A 25740-nucleotide genomic window follows, 5' to 3' on the forward strand; every position below is an offset into this window, starting at 1 on the left:
ACACACACACACACACACACACACACACAGGCCAACACCCAGATTAACAACTCTAAAATATGGCTGTAGGCAATCATTGCCAAATTCATTTAGTCACAGAACACTTGGACTTAACTCTCTGGTGACTATGTTGTTTGGAGGGGGCAGGGTATATTTTAGAGCAAAGTAAAGTAGAGTAGGGGCAGCTAACTGGCAGAGGGGCAAGCTGGATAGAGTACCAGGTCAAGACCTGAGTTCAAATCTGGCCTCAGACACTTATTAGCTGTGTGACCCTGGATAAGTCACTTAAACTTGTTTGCCTCAGTTTCTTCATCTGTAAAATGAACTGGAGAAGGAAATGGCAAACCACTCCAGTATCTCTGCCAAGAAAACCCCAAATGTGGTCACAAATAATCTGACATGACCAAACCAACTAAACAATAACAATAATATATAATTATAACTTTAAATAGTGTGACTATGAATGCATCTCACCAGTTAATGGGATTCTTTATTGAAACAAATCAGGACCTAGATGTTCTCTGTTTTTTTCCTCCCCTTTTCAGCATTTCCTTCTGTGAACAGTAGGAGTTTTGGTTTCTCCCTTGCCCATGGTTGATAAAGTCATTGAAAGCTAAGAGTGGAAAATAGGATGATGAAGTGTTAATGTGTGAATGTCTTTGCTGAAGTTTAACCATTTACCTTTGAGCCTATTGGGACGAGCAGAAGTTGGACAAATTGGAAACAAATTGGCTGAGTAGGGCTTTAAAGAGGTTAAGGCCTGGACTGAAATTGGCAATTCAAGGGAGTACAGGCCAGGCGCTACTTATGAAGAAGACTCCCAAGGTGGGGGAAGGGACTTCTCTCTCCTTTCTAAAAATTGGCCATGTAGCTTTGAACAGGAATTACTTGACCAGTGGAAAACACTGGTCAGGGAATAGGGGTATGGACTCCAGAGAGACCTTTAATGGATTAGAGGTCCTTCAAGCCTTCCTGATGAATGACTAGAGCTGAGTAGGAACTTTGAAATACAAACAAAAGATTCAAGAGAAACCTAGAAAGGTAAATGCAATTAGGTGGTTAGAAGGGGCCATGTGATGATAAGGCCTTTTTTTGTTGTTTTGTATGACTATCACTACCCACCTATCCCTATCAAGTAAAAGCCCTCTCCTGTTACAAATACAAATAGTTAAACAAATTAATACATTATCCATGTCTGAAATTATATGTCTAGTTCACCTACCTGCCAAGAGATGGGAAACATGCTTCATCATGAATCTTCTTGTGTCATGAATGGTCATTGGATCAATCAGAGTTCTTAAATCTCTTGAAGTTGCTCCCCCTTACATTATTGTAGTTAATGCATAAATTGTTCCTCTGGTTTTGTTCACTTAATCCTCCATCAGTTCAAACACAGTTTTCTCAAGTTTCCATAAATCTGTCCCTTTTATCACTTCTTGTGGTCCAATAATATTTCATTATATTTGTATCCTATAGCCATTCCCCAAATGATGAGCACCTACTTTGTTATGCTGTAACAAAAAGTGCTAATATAAATTTTTTTTTGTGCAAATGAGACCATTACCTTCTGGATTTTTTTTTCTCTTTGGGAATATATGTATGATAATGGTAATAGCTGAGTCAAAGAGTATAGTAATAATAGTTAACATTTATATACTGCTTACTATGTGCCAGGCACTGTGCTAAGCACTGGGGATATAAAAAAAAAAAGGCAAAAGACAACCCTTTTCTTCAAGGAGCTTACAATCTAATGAGGGAAACAACAAGCAAACAAATATATATATATATATATATATATGACAAGCTATATACAGAATTAATAGGAAATAATTAAGAAAGGAAATGCTCTAGAGTTAAAAGGAGTTGAGAAAGGCTTCCTATAGAAGATGGTATTTTAGATGAGACTTAAAGGAAGCCAGAGAAGTCAGTAGGCAGAGATGAAGAAGGAGAATATTTCAGTTATAGGGGACAGCCTAGAATGTCCAGAGCCAAGAATTGGAGTGTCTTGTTCATGGAACAAGGAGGCCAATATCGCTGGACTGAAGAGTATTTTGTGGGGAGAAAGGGGTGTTAACAGGATTTTACCGAGCCAGTCTCTAACCTGAGAATAACGAAACAACAGGCCATAGACAAAGTGCCAGTAGTCTGGTAGCCATTTAATTAATCAGTTTCATTATGGGGAACAGATTTGCAAATCGGAAAGTCTCCTGATCAGAATTGCACCCTGCTGAAGTGAAGACAGAGATTAGACACATAAATCACAAGTGGGAAAGGAGGGGAGAAGGTGGATTACAAACAATTGTTCCCAGGGCCAGAGTGGTTTCCCACAACAATCCCACAAATGGAAGACAACACAACAATTCTGGAGTCCTATGGGAGCAATATTGCTCAAGGTCTTGGGGGTTGTTACTTGGTGGGTCACAGGACCAGAATTCTGTGATGAGAACAGGTTCTACAGTCTTGGATTCACTTCACTTTAGGTGCACAGGCACGAGGATGCCAGTGATTGTGAGCCTTGTCAAAGTTTGATCATTTTAAGCTGCATTGTGAGCTCTCTCACAAGAGAGGCAATTCAGCTTAAAACGACCAAACAAACTTTGACAAGGAAAAAAGCTAATCTATTAGTATATTCATTATACATATCATATTGGTTATTATAAAAATTATAATTCCCTTCACAGGTGTAAGAAAACTGGAAAGGTACAAGGGGGGCTAGGTTATGAAGGACTTTGAATGCCAGAGCATTTTGTATTTGTGCCTAGAGGTAATAGGAAGCCACTGGAGTTTACTGAGTAAGCGGATGACATGACTGGACTTGTGCTTTAGGAAAATCATTTTGGTGGCTGAATAGAAGATGGATTAGAGTAGGAAGAATCTTGAGGCAGGCTGACTTACCAGCAGGCTGTTACAACAGTACAGGCATGAGGTGAGGAGAGCCTGTATTAGAGTGTTGGCAGTGCCAGAAGAGAGAAGAGGGTGTATTCAAGAGATGTTACAAATGTGAAATTAGTGGGCTTTGGTAATAGCTTGTATCTATCTGGAGGGTGAGAGATAGTGAGGAATGAGGGATGACGGCTAGGTTGTGAGCCCGAGGGACTGGGAGGACGATGTTGCCCTCTGCAGTAATAAGGCAGGTAAGAGTGAGGAGGTTTTTGGGGGGGAAATACTGAATTTGGTCTCCTTGACATCCAATCTGAAATGTCTGAAAGGCAATGGGAGATAGGATAGGTAGATTTGAGAATTGTTCACAATTAAATACATGGGACCTGATAAAATCATCAAGTGGAGTTGTATAGATGGAGAAAAGAAGAGAATCAGAATCCTGAGGAACACCTACAGTTAGAAGGCATGATCTGGATGAGGATCCAGCAAAGGAGACTGAGAAGGTGCAGTCAGATAGGTAGGAGGAGAACCAGATGTTCTTGAAAACCTGGAGAGAAGATGGTATTAAGAAGAGAGAGAGGGTTATCAATCATGTCAAAGGCTGACTTCAGATTTTATTTCCTAAGAGGAACAAATAGTTATAAAAAGTTAGGAGAGTAATATTGGTTGAATGAAGGAGAGTAAAGGAAAAAACAGGGATTCTATGTTTCAGGGTATTTATAAGTTTAGGCTTGTTGTTCAGTCATTTCAGTCATGTCTGACTCTTCGTGACCTTATTTGGGGTTTTGCCTTTTCCTCCTCCAACTTGTTTTAAGATGAGGAAACTGAGGCAAACAGGGTTAAGTGACTTGCCTAAGGTCATACAGCTAGTAAGTGTCTGAGGTCACATTTGAACTCAGGAAGATGAATCTTCCTACCTCCAGGTCCAACACTCTATCCATTGCGCCACCTAGTTGCCCAAAGTTTAGGATAAACTAGTCTAAATGGCATAAAACCAGAAAGAGAAAGTTTCTTAATGGTAAGATTCCTCTGTCTGTAAATGGGATTTTAAGAGTAGATATTGATGGATTTTTCTATTTTCATTTTTAGGAAAATGGCTGACGGATTTTCTGTAAGTTTTTCATTTCTATATTTTTATTCCTAAAATATGTTCTTCTAAAGGTGAGGCTTTTTTATAACTAGACTTTCCCTTTTTAATTACCCTGCCAATGATTCTGGGGGTCCTCTTTTCACTGCAACTACACAAAGACTTGTTAACTACAGTTGATGTTTTGTTTTGTTTTATTTTGTTTTTTCTAGTCACAGGTTCAAGCAACATAAATTAGGTAAAGATGTTCATGAGTCATTAATAGTAACCCAGATCAGTGGGAAAGCATTAGAAGGAAGAGAGCATAGCACCCATTGGCTAAAATGGAGCAATATTCTGGGCAATATAAAATTGGATTGAAGCCTAGCAATACAAATTTTTGATGCACTCTAACACTGATTTTTTAAAGTTTTAAGATTACAATTAAAAACCCTATACTAGAGTGTCTAGAAGTAATTCTGAATTAATTGCAATAATGGGGAATAATAATATATATAATAAGAGACACAATCCAGGAAACAGATAATTTAAACCTTCTGTGCAAACAAAAACTTTATTAGAGCAGCTAACACAATAAGTAACAAAATTCACAGGCATTAATTTTATTTTTATCCTTGCTCTTACTTTTTTCTAGATTGAAATATTTCAGTTTCTATTTTTTACTTCCCCGATTTTATTTTAAAAGTTTATGAAAATTGTTTTCATTCTTATGGTTGTTTTCTTCTTTCTTCCAGCTTAATGATGCCTTATCTGCATCTGGACATCCAAACCCACAAGGTTGGCCCCAAGGTCCTTGGGGAAACCAGCCCGCTGGTACTGCAGCATACCCAGGATATCCTGGAGCCTACCCTGGTGCAGGAGCACCTGGGGCCTACCCTGGTGCAGGAGCACCTGGGGCCTACCCTGGTGCAGGAGCACCTGGGGCCTATCCTGGTTCAGGAGCACCTGGGGCCTATCCTGGTTCAGGAGCACCTGGGGCCTACCCTGGTCCAACAGCGCCTGGAGCCTATCCAGCTCCAGGACAGCCTAGTGCTCCTGGAGCTTATCCGCATTCAGGGACCATGGGTGGACCAACAGCTCCTATGGGAGGCCCACTGGTAAGCTTGAGTTGAATGATCCCAGGTGTCTGACTTATTGTTAATTTGACAAAGCCTAAGAAAAGGCAAAGTTGTAGTCTAGAACAAGCAGAACTATCATTTTCTAATGCTTTTGTAGAAAACAAGCTCTGGTTAGTAATTCAGACATGCAAAAAGTGTCAAGACCCAATTTATACAGATACGTATATATAAGAAATACTGAACAAGAAGACCTAAAATATCCATGCTTTTCACCATATGCCTGGAAGCCACCAAGTTACTAAGCCACCAGCTTTCCTAGCACTCCTTTCTTCTCATGTCTTTAGGAACAGCTACTAGATTAGTATAGGGAACTTCATGCATGAGGAAACTCCCTTTAACAATAGAGATCAGCACCTTCTCTGCAACTTAATAGTCTTAGAGAGTTACCTAAAGCACAGGGAAATTAAGTGACTTGTCCAAGGTCACATAGCTAGTATGTGTCAAGAAGCAGAACTTGAACCTAGGTCTTCTGGTTTTGAGGCCAACTCTTAATCCCTTATGACACACTGCCTCAATTGTTTTATTCTCTTTAAGAAATGGACCAACATCTGACTTACTCTGTAGTCAAATTATAATATGATATTCTACTTCCTCCTCTAGTTTTAGCAGTCAAATAATCTGTGGTGAAAGTCTAATGTTTACTGTTGGAATATTTGGAAGACCAAAATAGAAAACATTGTTCACTGTAGTCAGTAAGGCCTTTCCCCCCAAAATATCACATAACACTTTTTCACACCACTCTAATGGACTTAACATATAGTACTTCATATCATACTGATCTGTGTGTGCATGTGAGAGATTACACTCCCTCCCCAAAAGATGTTTAAACCGTGTTTCTCCCAATACACAGAGCTCTGCAAATGATAAACACAACAAATATTTGTAGAATTGCACTTATCAAATTGAATTGTCTAGGAGCTGCAATAATTCATGCCAATCCCATAGTAAAGGATGTTGGTTTTTACAAATTTTATGTGTTTCCTCAGAGAAGGATGGGCTGATGCATATCTTGTACTCTCTTCTTTTGTAAAATGTAAAATTTAACAGTATCTGTTACCTCCCTCCCAAGGTAATGAGGGTTGGAGGAAGTGCTTTGTAAACCTTCACAGACTATATAAATGTGAGCTATTGTTACCTTGGCCTGTAAAACTGCTCGAATCTATACTCTCATTTATAGTTAGTTACCAAATCTTGTCATTTCTCTCTCCACAAAATCTCTCATATTTATTTCCTCTCCACTCTTAGAGCCATGACCTTAATTTAGGTCCTCATCACCTCTCACCCAAACTATTTTGGTAGCTTTTAAAAATATGTGCATATTTTAAATTCTGTTGTAAAATCTTCTTATAATTAACTTTTCAAAAAGGCTTAGGGGCAATATAATGGCCCCTAACATCCATATGGTCCCCATCTCCATGGCTTTATAAAGTTTATTTTAGATGAAAAACTACGAGTATAATCACAAACATTCTGAGCTCTAAGTTTGGAAAATTCCTAACATTTAAGCTGAGCTGTGACTCTTTGCCTTAATTAAAATTTTCAATCTATCGATAGTTAACTCCTGGATGCTATATTTAAGGCAAAATTCAGATAGCCAGAAACATAATAAAGCAGTAGATTGTATTATAGAGTCTGTGGATAAACAGATCCTAAGAGGGAAAGCAATACTTTTTTTTTCCTGGAATTTCCCTTAGCCTTTGAGTAAGTGGATACAACTGGTGATGTCAACCTGAATCTTCTGCTCCAAGATGCTTATACATCTGACGGCTCTCTTCTTGCTCCTTCCTTTCTCTCATGGCTCAGTACTACTACCTCTTTTTCCTTACATAAGTGGCATCTGGGTTGCTGATTCTTTCTGGCTAAGAAATGTGTGACCCCACTTTTCTCTACCTCCAGACCCTCAGAATTTCTCTGTTTCTGAGATCCAGCTTTTTATACAAGTTCCCCAGGGTGTAATTAAATCTCTTATATCATGCCTTTGATTGATTCAAGGAGTCTTATAGGCCCTGTTCATGCTCAGTTCTTTTTGATTGATTCCATCAATAAATGTTCTTACCTAACAAAAGTAAATACTTTGAAGTGGAATAGGTTAATTAATGGAGCCTCACCTTTAACACTGGACTTAAAAAAACTTCACCAAATAAAATAAGCATTTCATACACATAGTAGAACATAAAAAGAGAATTGTAAATAGAATTACAATGCTTTGTTAGGTATAGCTTGCTTTTCCTTTTAAGTATATAATAAGTTCAACTTGTAACTTTCAAAGCTATCCTGATTATCACTATTTCCTTCTGCTTTCTTCTGTGCATTAAAAAAAAAGATGTCAAAAAAAAAAAGATCTTTTCCCCCTTTCTTTCATTTTCTACTATTTTCTTTCTTTTCTTGGCCATTCTGTCAATAGACCTCCCTCTCTTATCTAACTTTCCTTGTCCAATAAAAACAAACAAACAAACAAAACTGTTATAACAAATATACATAGTCAAGGGAAAAATTTGCCACATTAGCCATATCTGAAAATGTATGTCTCATTTTGCACTTTGAGTTCCATCATCTCTCAGTCAGGAGATGGGTATCATCATCAATTCTCTTGAATTATGATTGGTCATAATGCTAATTAGTCTTCCTGTCTCAAGCCTCTCCCCAGTCTAATCCATTCTCCAAATAGTTGCCAAAGTGATTTTCTTAAAGTGTAGACCTGACCATTCTCCTAAACAATAAATCTAGTGGTGCCTTGTTACTTCTAGTATCAAATATAGAGTTCATTGGTATTTAAAGTTCTTCATAATCTGGTGTTTTCTTATCTTTCTTATCTTTTTTTTTTGTTAACTATTTTCTTATATTTCAAGACTTTGTAAACATGGAATTCAGGCATTCTGGCCTACTTGCTGTTCTTCATAACATCCTATCTCCCTGTTCTCTACATTTCTACTTGCTGTCCTCCATGTCTGATATTCTCTCTCCTTACCTCTTCCTCTTAGAATTGCTGGTTTCCTTCAGGATTTCTTTCTTTCTTTTTTTTGGGGGGGGGGGCTAGGCAACGGGGTTAAGTGACTTGCCCAGGGTCACACAACTAGTAAGTGTTATGTGTCTGAGGCCAGATTTGAACTCAGGTCCTCCTGAATCCAGTGCCGGTGCTCCATCCACTGTGCCACCTAACTGCCCCCCAGGATTTATTTCAAATGCCACATTCTGCAGGAGGCCTTTCCTAGTCTGCTATTAGTGTCTTTCTTCCAAAAGTTACCTTTCATCTGTATGTATCTGTATGTATCTCATATATACTTAATCATTCACATGTTGTATTCCTCAATAGAATTTAAGCTTCTTGAGGGCAGGGACTGTTTTTGCTTTTTCTTTGAATCCCCAGCACTTAGCGTGGTACCCGTCACATAGTAACTGCTTAACAAATGCCGGTTTGATTGATCAGTGATGAGGGGTAGATTCTTGGGGTGCTTCGACCTTGAAATCACAACACACAGGTCCTGCTCGAATGAATTTGACCCAAGTCTTCTTTCAGCCAAAGACAAAGTTTTATTTGAGATGGACCATACAGGCCAGACTCTTAAGGAATCTGAACATTAGTAATGCCTGTAAGGGTGAGCGGGCATGCGGAAATCTCAGCATTTAAATGGGGTCCAGGATGAATCTTATATACAGCCAAGTAATTTTGGGGTATTGGGAGGAGGGGCTGGGAAGAGGATCTGATGACTGGAGGAGAAGTTTAGGGAGATGGGAGTGTCTGGGAGGTTGCTTCTTTTCATATATATATATAAATATCTTTTTCATTCGCAGATGGTGCCTTATGATCTTCCCTTGCCAGGAGGAATTATGCCTCGCATGCTAATAACCATTATCGGCACAACAAAACCCAATGCAAACAAGTAAGAGAAGAATTAATAATAATAATATTTTTAGTTAGCATCGGGAAAAGTTGAAAATGCTGAATTTTTACTTTCAATAGGATTTTTATTTTAAGAACGAAAGGTGGTGTGCTGATAATAGAAATTTTATATTTAACTTCCCATCTTTTTCTTTCTACTTATCCTCAACCCCAAGAAGGGTTATTTTCAATACAGTAAAACACAGCTTTTAAAGAGGCCTCAATATCTCTTTAACATATTAAAGAGACCAAATGGCATAGTGGATGGAGTATTGGACCTACAGCCCAGAAGATCTGAATTCAAATTCTGCCTTTGATACTTACTAGCTTTGTGACCCTGAGCAGGTCACTTAACCCCTATTTGTCTCAATTTCTCATCTGTAAAATGAGGACACACTAGAGAAGCAAATGGCAAACCACTCCAGTATCTTTGCTGAGACAAAAATCCATGGGTTCACATAGAGTTGGACACCACAGAACGACTAACAACAACAAAAATTGTATGATAATGGGCAATTCGTTTAACCCTAGTTTCTTTCTTTCTTTTTTTTTTTTTTTTAGGCAGTTGGGGTTAAGTGACTTGCCCAGAGTCACACAGCTAGTAAATGTCAAGTAAGTGTTTGGTCTGAGGCTAGATTTGAACCGAGGTCTTCCTGACTTCAGGACTGATGCTCTATCCACTGTGCCACCTAGCTGCCACTCCCCTCCAGTTTCTTTCTCTGTAAAATGAAAGAGAACTTCTCTTAAAGGGTTATTATGTGCCTAAAATTAGATAAAATATGTAATGTTGTTGTTATTATGCCACAGATTGATTTATAAGCTCTGGATCAAGTCAGCATTCTTGCCACTACACTGTGATTTTAAGGCAGTATTTGTGTTCTCGTTTTTCAGATTTTCCATATTTTTTAAGGCAGTATATATTGCAATTTAAGGCATTTGGAAGGATTCTATCAATTGTTTAGCCTCCAAAAAGTCTACTCAAAGTCCAACTGCTGGAAGACTTGAGTAAAAGGTATTAAACATTAAGCTAAAGGCTACTCTTACTGTCAAAGAACTACAGATGGCCCCATCTCTTTCATTTTACTTTGTTTCCTGCAGGTGAAACAAAACATTTATATAGTTAGTCATATTCGATAGTTGGCCCTGCCCTTTTGTATTTATAGTAAAACTACCATTGTTCTCTAATGTTTGTGAGTAATGCTGGAATGAGTTCCCTCAGTTGGGTAATTTAATATCGCTGAGTTTTAGGCATAGAAAGCTAGACAATTCTTTTTAACAACTCTGGATCACAGTTATATAATGCCTTAAGTTTTGCAAAATTATTTCATTTGATCCTCACAGTCCCTTTGAAGTATGTGCTATTGTCCATCACTGTTTTACAGAAGAGGTAAATGAAATTCTAAAAAGTTAAGTGGTTGCCCACTTCACACAGAATCCAGATTATCTTGTTTCCAAGTCCAGAACTGTTTCCACTCTGCAACACTACCTTTCTTTAATAATCAAAGACCCTACCCCGTAGCTGCATCAGCACTTCAGGAGAAAATTTTTTTTTTTTTTTTTAAAATAAAACCAAATCTCCTTAACTAAGTGAAGTGTCAAAGTGGAGTCAGTATTATGATGAAAAATGCTACCCATCTCCAGAGAAAGAACTGATGGTGTCTGCATATAGATTGAAGCATACTTTTTTACTTTATTTTTCTTGAAGTTTTTTTCGTCTGTTTTCTTCCACAACATGACTATTATGGATATGTTTTGCATGACTGCGCATGTATAACCTATATCGAAATCCTTGCCTTCTTAATGGGGGTAGGGGTGGGGAGGGAGGAAGAGAGAATTTGGAACTCAAAGTTTTAGAAACAAATATTAAAAATTGTTTTTACATGTAACTGGGAAAAACAAAATACTAGACAAAGTGGAGTCAGTAACTGTATAAATTCCAATGCATGGAATTGGAGTTTCCATAGGCACAGAAGCAAAATTTCATTCCTTAGGTACCAAAGAGTCTCACAATCTGATCTGCCTCTGAAACTAATGGCTCAGGAAGCAACCTCAAGAAATTCAAGTTATCTTGAATCTCTTGATTCCCTGCAGGAAGACCTGGGTTCGAAACTGACCTCAGAGGGGGCAGCTAGGTGGCACAGTGGATAGAGCACCAGTCCTGGAGTTAGGAGGACCTGAGTTTAAATGTGGCCTCAAAACTCGCTAGCTGTGTGACCCTGGGCAAGTCACTTAACCCGGATTGCCTCACCAAAAAAAAAAAAATCAAAACTGACCTCAGACACTGACTACCTGTTTGATCCTGGGCTCTGTTTTGCCTCAGTTTCCTCATCTATAAAATAGAGATAATAATAGTACCAACTTCCCAGAGTTGTTGTGAAAATCAAATGAGATTAATAATTGTAGATGTTAGCTATTATTAATGTTGTTATTGTTAACAGCAGCAGCAGTAACACTATCTTCTGTTCTTCTGTAGGGCTTCTCCTCCAGAGGCTGAGTGTTCAGGTACTGGCCTTATATTCAGGCTGGCTGCCTGAAGTTCTATAATAGCCAATGCACTGTTTTCTCTGGTCATGTTCTCAGCCTTTATAATAAGCTAGAGACCCTCTCACCTTTTCCTTGAGAGGTGGTTACAAATTTAACATAAATGTACTCACAAACATTCAACATCGTGGCCCTAGTATACAGAATATTTTATCTAGTGTTCACATTGTTGTGTCCTTTCTCATAACCCTGTTCCAATTCATTTGGCTGTCTGTTTTTGCTGACAGGTTTCGAGGGTGGACATCGGAGAGTTCCTCCTAGATTCTCCATTTAAGGAAGGTCCCCAGGGCAGCCATCTCATTAAATTTCCCACCTGCTCATGGGCCACCCTCCCTGTCCATTCCCCACGTCCCCTCTACCCTGCTTTTCAGTTTCTTTCTATGTGTTGTCTTCCTTCATTAGATTTCAGTTTCCTTGACGGCAAGGACCATCATTTGCTTTTTGTATCAACAGCACTTAGCATAGTGCCAGGAACAAAATAGGGCTTAATAAATGTTTATTAACTGACTGTCTTAGAAAATTCAATTCAACAAGCATTTTTAAGTGCCTGCTGAGTGAGGAGTTTATATTCTACTGGAGGGATACAAGATGTGAGTATTTTTAAAGAATATATTAAATACTGTAATTTAAGGGAAAAGCACTAACAACTGCGGAAATAAGGAAAGGCTTTGTGTAGAAGGTGGTCCTGGTGCTGGTCCTTGAAGGAAGCTAGAGGATTCCCCCCAAAAGTAGAAGTGGGAGATTATTTCAGACAAAAAGGACTGCTTGTGTAAAATGGAATGTTGTGTAAGGGGAGCAACAAAAAATGAGTTTGGCTGGAATACGGAGTGCATGAGGCAGAATAGTGTGAGTCTGGAAAGGTCCACTGGAATCAAATTGTGAAGGACTTTCAGTGTGCAACAAAGGATTTTGTATTTTAGTCTAAAGGGAATAGAGAGCCACAATAGCCTTTTGAGCCTGGGAATTTATTCTAGGTTTGTAAGGCTCATTACAATGGCTGGGGGAATGATCACATTCTCTCTCCTGTCCATTAGCACTAATGCTTTCTAAATGAATAATTATTCATGTGGTAAACATTACTCCTATCTACAAAGGTTGAAAGCAAAACCAACACACAGTTCCTTATTATAGTGAGATTTATTGTAGGATATGAATTGTTGAAGTTATGGATTATAGTAAACACCAGATGTTGGAAGGATAGCAAGTGTGTAGAGAAAACAAAAATAGCTAACATTTGTACAGTGCTTACTGTGTGCCAGGCACTGTGCTAAGTGCTTTACAATTATTATCTTATTTGATCCTCACAACAATTCTATGAAGTAGGTGCTATTATCATCGCCATTTTCCAGATGAGGAAAGTGAGGCAAACAGTGGTTAAGTGACTTGCCCAGCTAGAAAAAGGCGGATTTGAACTCATGTCTTCCTGACTCCAGCCTGGAGCTCAATCAGTTGCCAGTACTTGCAGATAAAGGACTTACTTCTTGGCTTTTAAAGATGTGCCAGCCTCCTCCATGCTAATTGTTGTTGTTCAGTTGTGTCTGATTCTTCATGACCTTATTTGGGGTTTTCTTGGCAAAAGTAACAGACTGCCATTTCCTTCTCCAGCTCATTTTACAGATGAGGAAAGTGAAGCAAACAGGGTTAAGTGACTTGCCCACAGGATCACACAGGTAGTGTGTGTCTGGGGCCAGTTTTATTTGAACTCAGGAAGGTGAGTCTTCCTGCTTCCAGATCTGATGCTCTATCCGCTGTGCCTCCTAGCTGCTCCTCCATGCTAATACAAGCCCCTGAATCCTCTATATCAGAGAATGGAGGAGAAAATAAGGAATGATGCTGGGTGGAGTTTGAGGTATGTGACTGAGGAAAAGTGGGAGCTCACAATGTGTGGCCTCCATTTTCTCAGTAAAATTGAAAGTGATGCCCTCAACTAAAATGATGTCCTTTGTTTATAAAACTTGAACAATTGATAGTCATTTGACAATTCAATTGAACAAGTATTTATTTAGCTTCATTGGCACTCTGTTGGGAGCTAAGGATATAAAGATTTAAAAAAAAAATGTCTCTGCCCTCAAGGAGCTTAAATCTATTGGGCGAAAATAACATACATAGAAAACTAAATACAAAACCATGTAAATTTCTTTCTTGGGGGGAGACAATCTGGGTTAAGTGACTTGCCCAGGGTAACACAGCTAGTAAGTGTCACTTAGACACTTATCTGAGGCCAGATTTGAACTCAGGTCCTCCTGACTCTAGGGCCAGTGCTCTATCCATTATGCCACCTAGCTGCCCCTTAAATTACTTTCCAGAGAGAAGGAGAGCACTAACACCTGGGGGAGTAAGGAAAATCAGAATAGACTTTGTAGGAAGGAACACTTGAACTTAGCTTTAAAGAAAGCTAGGGATTCTGCAGCTGAGTTTAAGAGGGAGCGTATTCCAGGTGTGGGGGATGACCTGAGGGAGATGGCTTGGAAATGGGAGAAGGAATATCATATATAAGGAATAGCAAATAGGCTAGTATTGCTGAAACATTGAGTGCACAAATGAGAGTAATTTAAAAATAGGTCTAGAAAGGGAGACTAGAACCAGATTAGAAGGGATTTAAAAGCTAAACAGAATAATTAGCATCTTATCCTAAAAGCAATAGGGAACCCAAGGAGCTTCTTGAGCAGGTAAGTGACATGGTCAGACCTGTGCTTTAGGTCTATCAATTTGGAAGTTTTATGGAGGATGCTTAGGAGAGGGGACTGACTTTGGCAAGGAAGCAAATTAGGATGCTATTGTACTAGTCCATTTGAGAGGCAAAGAAAGCTTGATTGAAGCTGATACCCATGTGAGTGGAGAGGAGGGAATGGTTTCAAGGTAAATTGTGTAGGTGGAATCAGCAAGACTTGGCAACTGATTGAGTGTGAGGGGTATAAAGGTATGGGAAGAGACAAAGATATCTGAGATTCTGATGCTGGGTTACCAGAATGATGATGATACCTTCAAAAGAAATAAGGAAGTCAAGGAAAAGGGAGGACTTGAAGGGAAAGACAAGTTTTGTTTTGGACATACTGAGTTTGAAATACTTACAGGATATCCATTTGGAAGTGTCTAACAAGTATGACCTTGTAACTAAACTCAATTTCTACTTAAAGAGTTTTTTTTTTTCCTAAATAGACTTACGTTGGATTTCAAGAAAGGGAATGATGTGGCCTTCCACTTCAATCCTCGCTTCAATGAAGGTGGCAGACGAGTAATTGTCTGTAATTCAAAATTCAGCAATAACTGGGGAACGGAGGAAAGACATGCTACATTCCCATTTGAAGCTGGCAAGCCATTCAAAGTAAGTCAGCGTGAAGAGTCTTTTATATGAAATGCAAATGAAATATGAAATAGCTTAAACATGAATGTTCTAGAAGGGATGTTGCCATCAGTTTGCTATCAAATTCTTACCTCAGGATTCTCCAAACAGTAGGTTTTTATATGCTCCTATATCTCTAGGCCTGTTTCCATGCCACCTTCTCCCTTCTTTGAGATTTGTTGGAATTTTCAATGAGGAGGGCTGTGTAAGAACATTAAAAACCCCTCCCCTCTCTAGTCATGATTAACACTGTCAGCTCTTCCCTTCCCCACTATGTTAGTCGTAAGATTGGAGAGAAATTAGAAGTAGCTCCTTTCGAAAAGATTGGGGACTCTTGTCATTATCTACATTTAATTATCCCCTCTTATTCTGATCCTTTCCTTTACCTGTAGCATTATGAAGCCATGTCCAGAAACAACAGAGGTGCCTGCACCATAGTTCTCTAGTTCCATTTAAGGAAAGAGTGATCCAGGCCAATGATGCAAGAACAACAGAAAGCATTGTGTATGGCATATCATGTTTATAGCATACAAAGTGGAGTTGATCTATCAGATTAAAATAGCCTTTTAGAAATGGGGTGAAACATAGCTAATTACATTGGTCATTTTGGTGAAAATCTTGCTTCCCATAGGGGAAAAGAAGGCATTTCAGATCCTAATTCTCAACCCTGCCTTTGAAGCTCTGTTAGTAGACTCCAAAAAGTGGAAGCATGGAGAAAGTCATTATGACATAGTCGAGTTCTAAAGCCTTAAACCAATATGGTCATCATGGGGATGGCCAGTAATCCTGTTATTAATCTGGACCTTTGAACTTAGGTTAACTAGGTGCTGAAGCAGATGGGAGTGTATAACCAAGTTTGTTTACATATCATTTCAGATTCAAGTTCTCATTGAGGCTGATCATTTCAAGGTTGCAGTCAATGATGCCCACTTGTTGCAGTACAATCATCGAATGAAAAATTTCCATGAGATCAACAAGCTGGGCATTTCTGGTGATGTTAACCTTACCAACACCTCATATACTATGATATAAATTTGAAGGATCAGAAATACTTTTAAAGGAATTTTCCTGTAAAACATATTCTTAAGCGCTTCCTGCTTGTTATGGGAGAAATTTTAAAGGTACCAATACTCCATTATTTTCTTTGTCATAGCCATACAAAATTTAATAAATGTTCTTTCACTAAGTATAATTTGTGTGTGTGTTTTCTTTTAATGTGGGTCATTTGTAATTTATTCCCTGGGTAAAATACTGAAGACTCATGGGGGGAAAACATATCTTAATATAAAAGCTCTTAAGAAAAACAAAAAAAATCAAAACTATATCTGACTTCAAATTCCACCCATTCCTTCTTCACTTCCCTGTCCCAATTCCCATAATTATATTTAAAGAAGGGTTAGGTTTGGGCAGATGGAATAAATGAATGAGTGGAAAAGCATTTATTAAATGTCTTATATATGCCGGTCACTATGGTAGATGCTGGGAATCAAGATGCAAAAGTGAGATAGTCCATGTCCTCTAGAAGCTTATATTCTAATAAACTATAATTATAGACACACATACACACACACACACACACTACAGGGGTGCCTGCACCATAGTTCTCTGGATTCCATTTAAGGAAGGAGTGATCATAATATGTAGATGTGTGTGTGTGTGTGTGTGTGTGTGTGTGTGTGTGTGTGTATAAATACTGACCAGGAAAGGAAGTTTTGGTCTGAGCAGTCACAAAAATGCCAAATAAAGCCAAGTTAATTGTCTTATCCTTTCCAGAAGCAATGGTAGTACTGTTGATTACTGTTCTTAGAGTCACAAGGAATAGTAGTAGTAGTAGTAGTAGTAGTAGTAGTGGTGATGATGCTAAGTAGGGTATGTGTGTCAGGAGGGCAGATATCAAGATATCTGGAGTGGATGGCCCAAGGCCAGCTAAATAGAGTGATAAGTTTGCACTCACTCACCAGTCAGTCCTGGATGGTAAGTAAGACAGTATAGTATAATAGATAGAGAGCTTTGCAGGCCAGTAAGGAAGATTTGGTTTCAAGTTCTGCTCTCACATAGGGTTGGGTTAGGGTTAGGTCTGTGTGACCATGGTTAGTTCACTTAAACTCTCAATGCCTCAATTCTCTTAGACTACTTGCTGATCTTTATCAGTGAAGAATATTTTCATACTAAGAGATCCACATATATGGGAAATCATAGGTCTGGACTAAATAAAAAGAAGAAAAGTATTTTATCAGAAAATTCCAGATTTTTCACCAAAAAACGGAAGACCTCCAAAATGAACTGCTCTTTCATCTCCAGTAGTTCACTACCTCCAACTCAATATTTTATATTTATCATTCCTACATTTTAGTCTTAAATAGGACCTGTTTTAAAAGGTAATGAGATTTTTTGCTTACCCATTATTTACATGTATATGTGAATATCTATGGAGCGCTATGCTCATTGATTAAAATACCTTCCTTCTGGTTCCTGGCCCCAGTTGGAAAGTCAAAAGATTTATAGAATGTTACAATTAGAAGGGACCTTAGAGATCACTGTCTTGAAACTTGGCTTTCCCTTAAAGTTTACAGTCTTCCTCTCTTCCTGAACACCTTGGCACTATCTTGAGCAACTTTAATATTTCTGCTGATGACTTAATGCCCTGGCCTCCTTATCAATTTTAAACCTCTTTACATCCATTTTCACTTTACATCAGCCATACTCAAGTTTAAACCTTACCATCTCCCCAGACTATGCAACCTCAAAGATCTTAAACTCACCAATTCCCCTTTCTGATCATATTCTTTTGTTTTTCCATTTTATTCCAAGTTTATTTTTTGTACTTATCATAACTTCTGATTCCTTGATCCATGGTTGTTTTCCCAGTTTATCACTCCTATTGTGCCTTCACTTCCTTTCACAAATTTGACTCTGCCATTAGGCAGCTCATCAATATAATGTTCTCACTCTTGATCACTTTTGCTTCTGCTGTTCCCATCTTGATAATCTTCACCATTTGCTTTTTCCACTCCCAGCCATGAGTTTTCAATTTCTACTGGAGGAAATCATGGAAATAGTTTGACTGGATCCATTTTTCTTGATGCTCTCATCTCTCCATCCCTGCTCCATCACCAAACTTTCTTATATCTTTCCTCCTTTTTACAGTCGAAATTACATAAAGGATAGTCAATTCTAAAAGCAAAAACAAAAACTTTTCTTCAAACTCACCAACCTCCTTTTATAATTCAATGGCCTTTTCTCGGTCATGGAATCACAGAAAATCTTCAGAGTTGAAAGGGATCTTGTTGTTCAGTGGTGTTTGACTCTTTGTGACCCCATAGACCAGAGCACCCTGGGCTCTTCTATCGATCCTCCGCTATCTCTTGAAGTCTGTCCATGTTAATGTTTGTCATTTTCATGATACTGTCTAATCATCTCATCCTCTGACATCTCTTTTTCCTTTTGCCTTCAATCTCTCCCAACATCAGGGTCTTTTCCAATGAGTCCTGTCTTCTCATTGTGTGGCCCGTGTTTAAACTTCAGCTTCAGTGTTTGACCTTCCAGTGAATAGCCTGAATTAATTTTCTCAAGTATTGACTGATTTGTCCTCATTGCTGTCCAAGGGACTCTCAAAAATCTTCTCCCAACACCACAATTTGAAAATGTCAATTCTGTTTAGTTTTACTTCTGGGACAACAGCTTTAGTTGTTAGAATGTGTTTCTTGATATCAAGCCTAAATTTGCCTTTTTGCAGCTTCCACCCATTGCTCCTGGTTCCATGCCCTGGAACAGATTCTCCATTTTGAGACAGCTCTATTTGCTAGGAAATGTTTCTTTATATCAAGCCTAAACTTGCCTCTTTATAGCTTCTACTCACTGCTCCCAATTTTGTACTTTGGAGCAGAGAGGAAGAAGTCTAATTTATTTTCATATACTCTTCAAATACTTCACAGAATTTCAAAGTTGGAAGGAACCTCAGTGGACATAATCATTTCTTTAGCATACTTGACAAGGAGTTGTTCAACCTTTACTTGAACCTACAGCATTTCAAGAAAGTTTATTCTTCTTTTGGTTAGCTCTAATTGTCATGGGGAAATTAGGCGATACAATGTCAGGCCTGGAGTCAGAAAGATTCATCTCCCTGAATTCAAATCTGGCTTCAGACACTTACTAGCTGGGTGACCCTGTGCAAATCACTTAATCCTCTTTGCCTCAGTTCCTTATCTGTAAAATGAGCTGGAGAAGGAAATGGCAAACCACTCCAGTATCTTTGCCAAGAAAACCTCAGATGGGGTCATGCAGAGTCAGACATGACTGAAAAATGACTGAACAGTAACAAATTGTTAGGAAGTTTTTCCTTATAACTAGCCTAAATTTACCTCTCTACAATTTTCACCCTTTGCTCCTTGGCCTATTCTCTTGGCCCAAGAAGAACAAATTTAGTAACTCTTCCATGTAAAATCCCTTCAAATACTCAAAGACAGTCATGATGTTCTACTTAAGTCTCCTCTTCCACAGAAGAGGCCCTGTGATCTTCATATGGCATGAATTTGAGGCCATTTGTCTTTCTAGTCACATACCTCTTAATGCCCTCCAGCTTATCAGGGTCATTCCTGATGGTAGCACCCAGAAAACATAGTACTCCAGATGTAATCTGTCCAGTATCAATCAATCAATAAACATGTATTAAGCCTATTGTGTGCCAGGCACTGTTCTGTGCTGAGGATACAAAAAAGAGGCAAAAGGCAGTCCCTGCCATCAAGGAGTTTATAGTCTAATGGGGGACACAATATACAAATAAATAAATACAGGATAAATAGGAAGTAATTAGCAGAGGGAAGGCACTGGAATTAAGGACTGTGAAAGCTTAGTGTAGAAGGTGAGATTTTAGATGAGACTTAAAGGAAGCCAGAGAGGTCAGAAATCAGGACAGAGGACAGAAAATGTTCCAGGAATGGGGAACTGAGAGATGGGAGTGTTTTGTTTGTGGAACAGCCTGGAGGCCAGTGTCACTGGATTGAAGAGTACATGATGGGAAGTAAGGTATGAAAAGGGCTAGGCATGAAGTGTTTTGAATGCCAAACAGAGTTTGTATTTTGACTATTGCTTCCTTAACCTGGGATACTATGCCTCTCTTAATGTAGTCTCAGAATGTTTTAATTTTCTCTGTGCTAGATCACTTGGGAAGGCAACCCAGTAAAGCAGAAAGATCATTGGCTTTGGTGTTTGGAGGACCTGGGTTCACATCCCAGCTCTGTTATTTATTGACCATATGACCTTGGGTGAGTTATTTAACTTCATTTGGCTTCAGTTTCCTCATCTGTAAAATAAGCCAATGGGACAAGATGACTTCTGGGGTCTTGTCCAGCTCCAAATTGATAAGACAATTAGATGACACAGTAGATACAATGCTGGAGGTAGAGCCAGGAAGATCTGAGTACATGTCTTGGCTTGGACACTTAACTAGGTATGAACACTGAACAAGGAGCCTAGCATCTCAGTCTTAGTTTCCTTATCTGCAAAACAGAAAGAATAACAGCACCTACTTTGTAAAGTTTGTTGTGAAGATCAACTGAAATAAAATATGTAATGTGCTTTGCAAATCTTGAAATACTAGCTATTTTGAGACTATGACATATTAAGTTTATAGTTGTGTGTGAAATTTAACAAAAAAGGTAAACTGAGGCAATTCTCTGCGCAAGATAACAGTTTATTAACAGAGCACAGACCCATTAATAAAGGACGGGTCAAAGACACTGCCTCTCGCCAAAGACCTCAAGTTGAAGATGCAACTCATTTTTATAAGCATAGGTCAAAGAACAGAACAGAAATTGTGTAATTGGTCAGAATCACAGGGGTGAGGGATCATGACTGTTTAAAGAAAGTGGGCATAGCATACACGTGAGACGAAGACCATCTCTCTCTAACTCTAATGAATGTTTTTGTGAATTTACGGGTCCCAGCTACATCCTTGAGTTCACTGATAAATACCCAGGTATGCAGACTCACTGACACCTGAGGGATTAGATAAGATCACCTTTTTAATTTCTAAAGAGGGGACAAGGTCAGTTAATCCAGCTTCTCAAGAATAACACACAAACCTTGCAGGAAATGCTGAGATAATGTTTTAAGAGAGTATTGAGAACAGAGCTTTCTTTAATTAACAGTGATTGAGGAAAAGCTTAAGCCTTTGGTAGCTAACTTTGGAGAGAGAAGAGACTGAACTATTGTACACATGAGCTTCATTCAGAGATAGAGAAAGAGGCTTACAGAATAAAATCACTTACAGAGTAAAATCAAATATAAAATCAATATTAATTTTCACACAGTCCACTAAAATCTCCATTTTTTTTCAAACAGCTATCTAGCCATGTCTCCCTTGTCTTATACTTAAGAAATTGATCTTTTGGACCCATGTGTAAGGTTTGAAATTCAGTAGGGATATATGTATTTGATTTGGCCCAATGTTTTACTCTACTGAGATCTTTACAGAGCCTGATATCCAATATGCTGGCTATTCTTCCCCAAATTTGTGTCATCTGCATATTTGATAAGCACGCCATTGATGTCTTCTTCCAGATCACTGCTTTAAAAAAAAAGTATCAAATAGCAGAAGGAAGGAAACAAGCATTCATTAAATGCCAAATGTGCCAGGCACTGTGATAAGGGCTTTATACCAAAATTATCTCATTTGATCTGTACAACCCTGGGAGGTAATGTGCTATCATTATCTCAATTTATAGATGAAGAAACTAAGACAAAGAGAGTTTAAGGGTCCCGGGGTCCCAGAGCTAGTAGGTATATGGTTAGATTTGACCTCAAGTCTTCTTGACTCTAGGCCTAGCCTTTTGTCTACTCCATAATCTAGTCACCTCTAAGATTTGTACATGAGACCAAGCACAGATCTTCCTTCCAAGTTGACACCAATGACTACTCTTTGATAGAGCTTTGAATCCACCTAATTGTACTGTGGTCTACTCACTTAACTCTATTTTTCAACAAGTAAAGCATGAGAGACTATGAATGCTTGCTAAAATTTATGGTTCCTCTAGGCTAAATCAGGTGTGTAGGGAGGCAGGAAGACACATTCCTACAGTCAACCCTCCATACATCTCATTGCTGCTGGTGGTGAGGGGAGAGGGAGATGAGAAAAAGGTGCTTGATTATAAGCAAGTTTCTGGGTAAATTCTTTACTAATTCTGGTCTGAGTGGTGATGGTGATCAGCCAATAGATTGGATTGTCAGGCCTGGCCCAGAATAAAAGGAAAGGAAAGACTTTTAAAAAAAAAATTCTCTTCTGGGTCACTGGCAAGTGAAAAGGCGGCCTTTTTGAACAAACATCCATTGGAGCTAGGAGATCAGTTTTGCCTTATGTAAATTGCTTATCATTTTGGGTCAATTAGGTATAGGAAAGATTTTTTTTTTAGCCAATTGGGGTTAAGTGACTTGCCCAGGGTCACACAGCTAGTGTCAAGTGTTTGGTCTGAGGCCGGGGTTGAACTCAGGTCCTTCCTGACTCCAGGGCCGGTGCTCTATCCACTGCGCCACCTAGCTGCCCCGACAGGAAAGATTTTATAGGATCTTTAAGAAGAGTACAGATTATAGGTGATTGACCAGGTTTCTGAATAAGATTTTCAGAGAGTTTTTGGTAATTTGCCCAGAAAGCAAGTCATCCTTGGGCTTGAGGTCTTCTTTCTCCATGTGGGGAGGAAGAACATGTCAATCCTATGTATGTCCTACATTAAATTAAGCAATCACACTTAAGAAACTGAACCCTAGCCACAGTGGACCTTGTTGTCTCTAGTAATGGACAATTTTAGAGTCTAGGCATTTTGAGTTGACATACTTCTTGCTAGTGTCCCAGTGCTGAATCCTGTGTCCTTTCATTCAAACAAATTTTCCGTAGACAAACGAATGGTTAAACCTTGAATGACCAGAAAGGACCTAGTAAATTTAAGACTTGACAAGAAGTATGTAAAATTGGTATTACCTGGGAATCAAGAAGATTCCAGGGAAGTGTGGACTAGGGCAATAAAACTCTAGAAATAATAACAATATGAGAATTTGTATATTACTTTAAAGTTGGCAAAATACTTTAGAAATATCTCATTTTATCTTCACAACAAACTCAGGGAAATAGGTGCTTCTATTATCCCCCTTTTATAGATGAGGAAACTGAGGCAGACAGCAGTTAAGTGACTTGCCCAAAGTCTCATAACTAGTAGGTGTCTAGGATTGGATTTGAACTCAGGTCTTCCTGACTCCAAATCCAGTACCACCCACCTGTCCTAGAAAGATGGGGGAGGTCTGAAGTCTAAGACCATCCCTATGCCCTAGGACTTGCTAGCTCACTTTATATGCATCTCAAAACCTTTAAGTTCTTAGAAAAAATGGAATTTTACACACAAGGTGATCCCAAATCAAATTCCTCTTATGGGAATTTTAATCCAGGTAAAATTATTCACAATAGAGATGTCTCAGAATCAAAAAAGTGACAAGATGAAGCTAAGTTCTGGAACCCCAGTATTTTCATTTTTAAATAAGCTCTGATTCTGCTTAGGAAAACTTTGTATCTGTGTGCAGACAAATTGTAAAACTGAATTCGTGTTTAAGTTATAAAACTCAGAGTGCAAATTGAAAGCTGCAAAGGAGAAATCCACAGCCTTAACACCCCACCGCCCAATCAATGCACAACTTGTAACCATCCAGAAGTAATTGAAGCAAGTTGCGATGCCAAAATAAGGGAATTTTCTCCAGCCTGCTTAAAATAGAATAAGGCTTTACTGTGACTGAAGAGGAGGGGGGAGAGGGGACTGCCAGCATCAGGCTAGCGGATAGAATTAAAGGGAAGTCTCAAAATTTGGTTTGGAATCAGGAGAAAAAAATCAGCAGAAAAAATTTCTGTGTTAGTTTATGAAAAAAAAAGCAGTCTGGTCCTATTGTCTGTAATAATTCATTTTTTGTATGAGGTACTCAGGAGGGAATAGTAGGGCAGCTAGGTGGTGCAGTGGATAGAGCACCAGCCCTGGAGTCAGAAGGGCCTGAGCTCAAATCCAACCTTAGATACTTACTAGCTGTGCAACTCTGGGCAAGTAAATTGCCTCAAAAAAACAGAGAGAATGGTAAGTAACTTTTAATTTAGCTGTGAATAATTTGGGAATGAGCAAATATTTTGCTGTAAAATACTTTTTACTTGCAAAGGCAAAGCATGTCCAAGATAATTTATAACTGGGATTAGTATGTTCAGTTGTTTCAGTCACGTCCAACTGTTCACGACCCCATTTGGGGTTTTCTTGGCAAAGATACTGGAGTGATTTGCCATTTCCTTCTCCAGCTCATTTTATAGATAAGCAAAGTGAGACAAACAGGGTCAAGTGCTTTGCCTAGGGTCACACAGCTGGTAAGTGTCTGAGACTACATTTGAACTCAGGTCTCCCTAACTCTAGGCCTGGCACTCTATCCACTGTGCAACCTAGCTGCCCATAACTGAGACTGGAAGCTTTTAAGCTAACCTTTTTCTTCTGACCACTGTTTGCCTGTCTAGTGTTTTTGAAGTTTGTACTTTGGTTAAAAATCCCCTACCCATGTGTGAAAAAAAATAAACTGCATGTGTGGTTTGGGGGGAAAATAAGAGAAAATTTTTCAATATTTTGATTTGAGATATTCATGTCATAATTTTAAATTGAAAGGCAAGAAGCAAGGTTCAGAAGGTAACACACACACACAAGCAGGGCAATGCTGGCATTACATGTTAAATTGAATATTCAATAATAATTGTAATGATAATTTGCTAACATTTATGTAGTGCTTTCGGGTTTGCAAAGCATTTTATATATATCTACCCACATTTTATATATGTATATGCATACGTATATCATTCGAGCCTCACAGTATCCTGTGATGGATGTAGATGCTATTATTGTCCACATTTTATACGGAATAATATGTTTTTAAAAAAACAGTCTCATGTTTTGTTTTGTTTTTGTTTTGTTTTGTTTTTAAAGTCAGTTTGTTTTTCTTTTTAAGGCCAGAAGCCTTGAGAGGAAAAACAGGCACAAACATATTAGCTTCTTAAGGAATATGTGTGAAAACAGGCAGGTTTTCATGTATTTGCCAGAAAATATACCAGAAAACATAGTGACAATTAGAAAACTGATTTGAGTATAAAAATTTATGCTATCTTATAAAAGGCTATATAGGGCTCTATAGATTCTATAGGGCTGGGATTACAATCAATCAATCAATAAACATTTACTAAGCACCTACCATATGCCAGGCAACTGTGCTAAGTGCTAGGGATAAAAAAAGAGGCAAAAGGTAGTCCCTGCTCTCATGGAGCTTACAGTCTAATGCAAATAAATATATGTAAAGTCAACCATATAGGATAAATAGGAAGTAATTAACAGAGAGAAGATATTGGAACTAAGAGGGGTTGGGGGAGCATTTGTGATTTCATTAGTATAGGGAATTGCTGACTAAGGAAATTACCTTTACCGATGCATGTAGGGTACCTTCTCTGCAATTTATTATAGTCTTAGAAAGTAGTGATGTCAAACTCAGATAGAAATGGGGCCATTAAACTGTACATAAGGATCTGACCTAGAAAATCATATATTAATATGACATGTTTTATCGTATTTTTATTTATTTTGTTAAATATTTCCTAATTACATTTTAATCTTGTTCAGGCTTAGAGGGAATGTTGTCAGCTGCCTGGGGTCCCCTGTGAGCTGGTTTGATGCTTCTGGCCTAGAATAAGGAGAGAGTTAATTGACTAGCTAGTATGTGTCAGACGCAGGACTTTAAATCAGCTCTTCCTGGCTTGCAGACCAGCTCTCTATCCATTATACCACATCGCCTCTGTGGGCGTGGAGACTATAAAATTACATATTTGAATGTGGCTCTG

General features: G+C 38.5%; 1 protein-coding gene across 1 annotated transcript in view; it reads left to right on the forward strand.

The window, feature by feature from the left end:
- LGALS3 (galectin 3) overlaps positions 1 to 16044 on the forward strand; it is a 23656-nt gene extending 7612 nt beyond the window's left edge. The window contains exons 2-6 of the mRNA XM_027849320.1: positions 3973 to 3994; positions 4705 to 5067; positions 8881 to 8969; positions 14669 to 14834; positions 15729 to 16044. Of these exons, the coding sequence (XP_027705121.1) occupies positions 3977 to 3994; positions 4705 to 5067; positions 8881 to 8969; positions 14669 to 14834; positions 15729 to 15884 (792 nt within the window). The 5' untranslated portion in view covers positions 3973 to 3976 and the 3' untranslated portion in view covers positions 15885 to 16044. The remainder of the gene's footprint in view (positions 1 to 3972; positions 3995 to 4704; positions 5068 to 8880; positions 8970 to 14668; positions 14835 to 15728) is intronic.
- Positions 16045 to 25740: the final 9696 nt, after the last annotated feature.

Source organism: Vombatus ursinus, unplaced genomic scaffold (genome assembly GCF_900497805.2).
Source record: "Vombatus ursinus unplaced genomic scaffold, bare-nosed wombat genome assembly UNPS02007284.1, whole genome shotgun sequence".
In the NCBI taxonomy this organism is placed as follows: Eukaryota; Metazoa; Chordata; class Mammalia; order Diprotodontia; family Vombatidae; genus Vombatus; species Vombatus ursinus.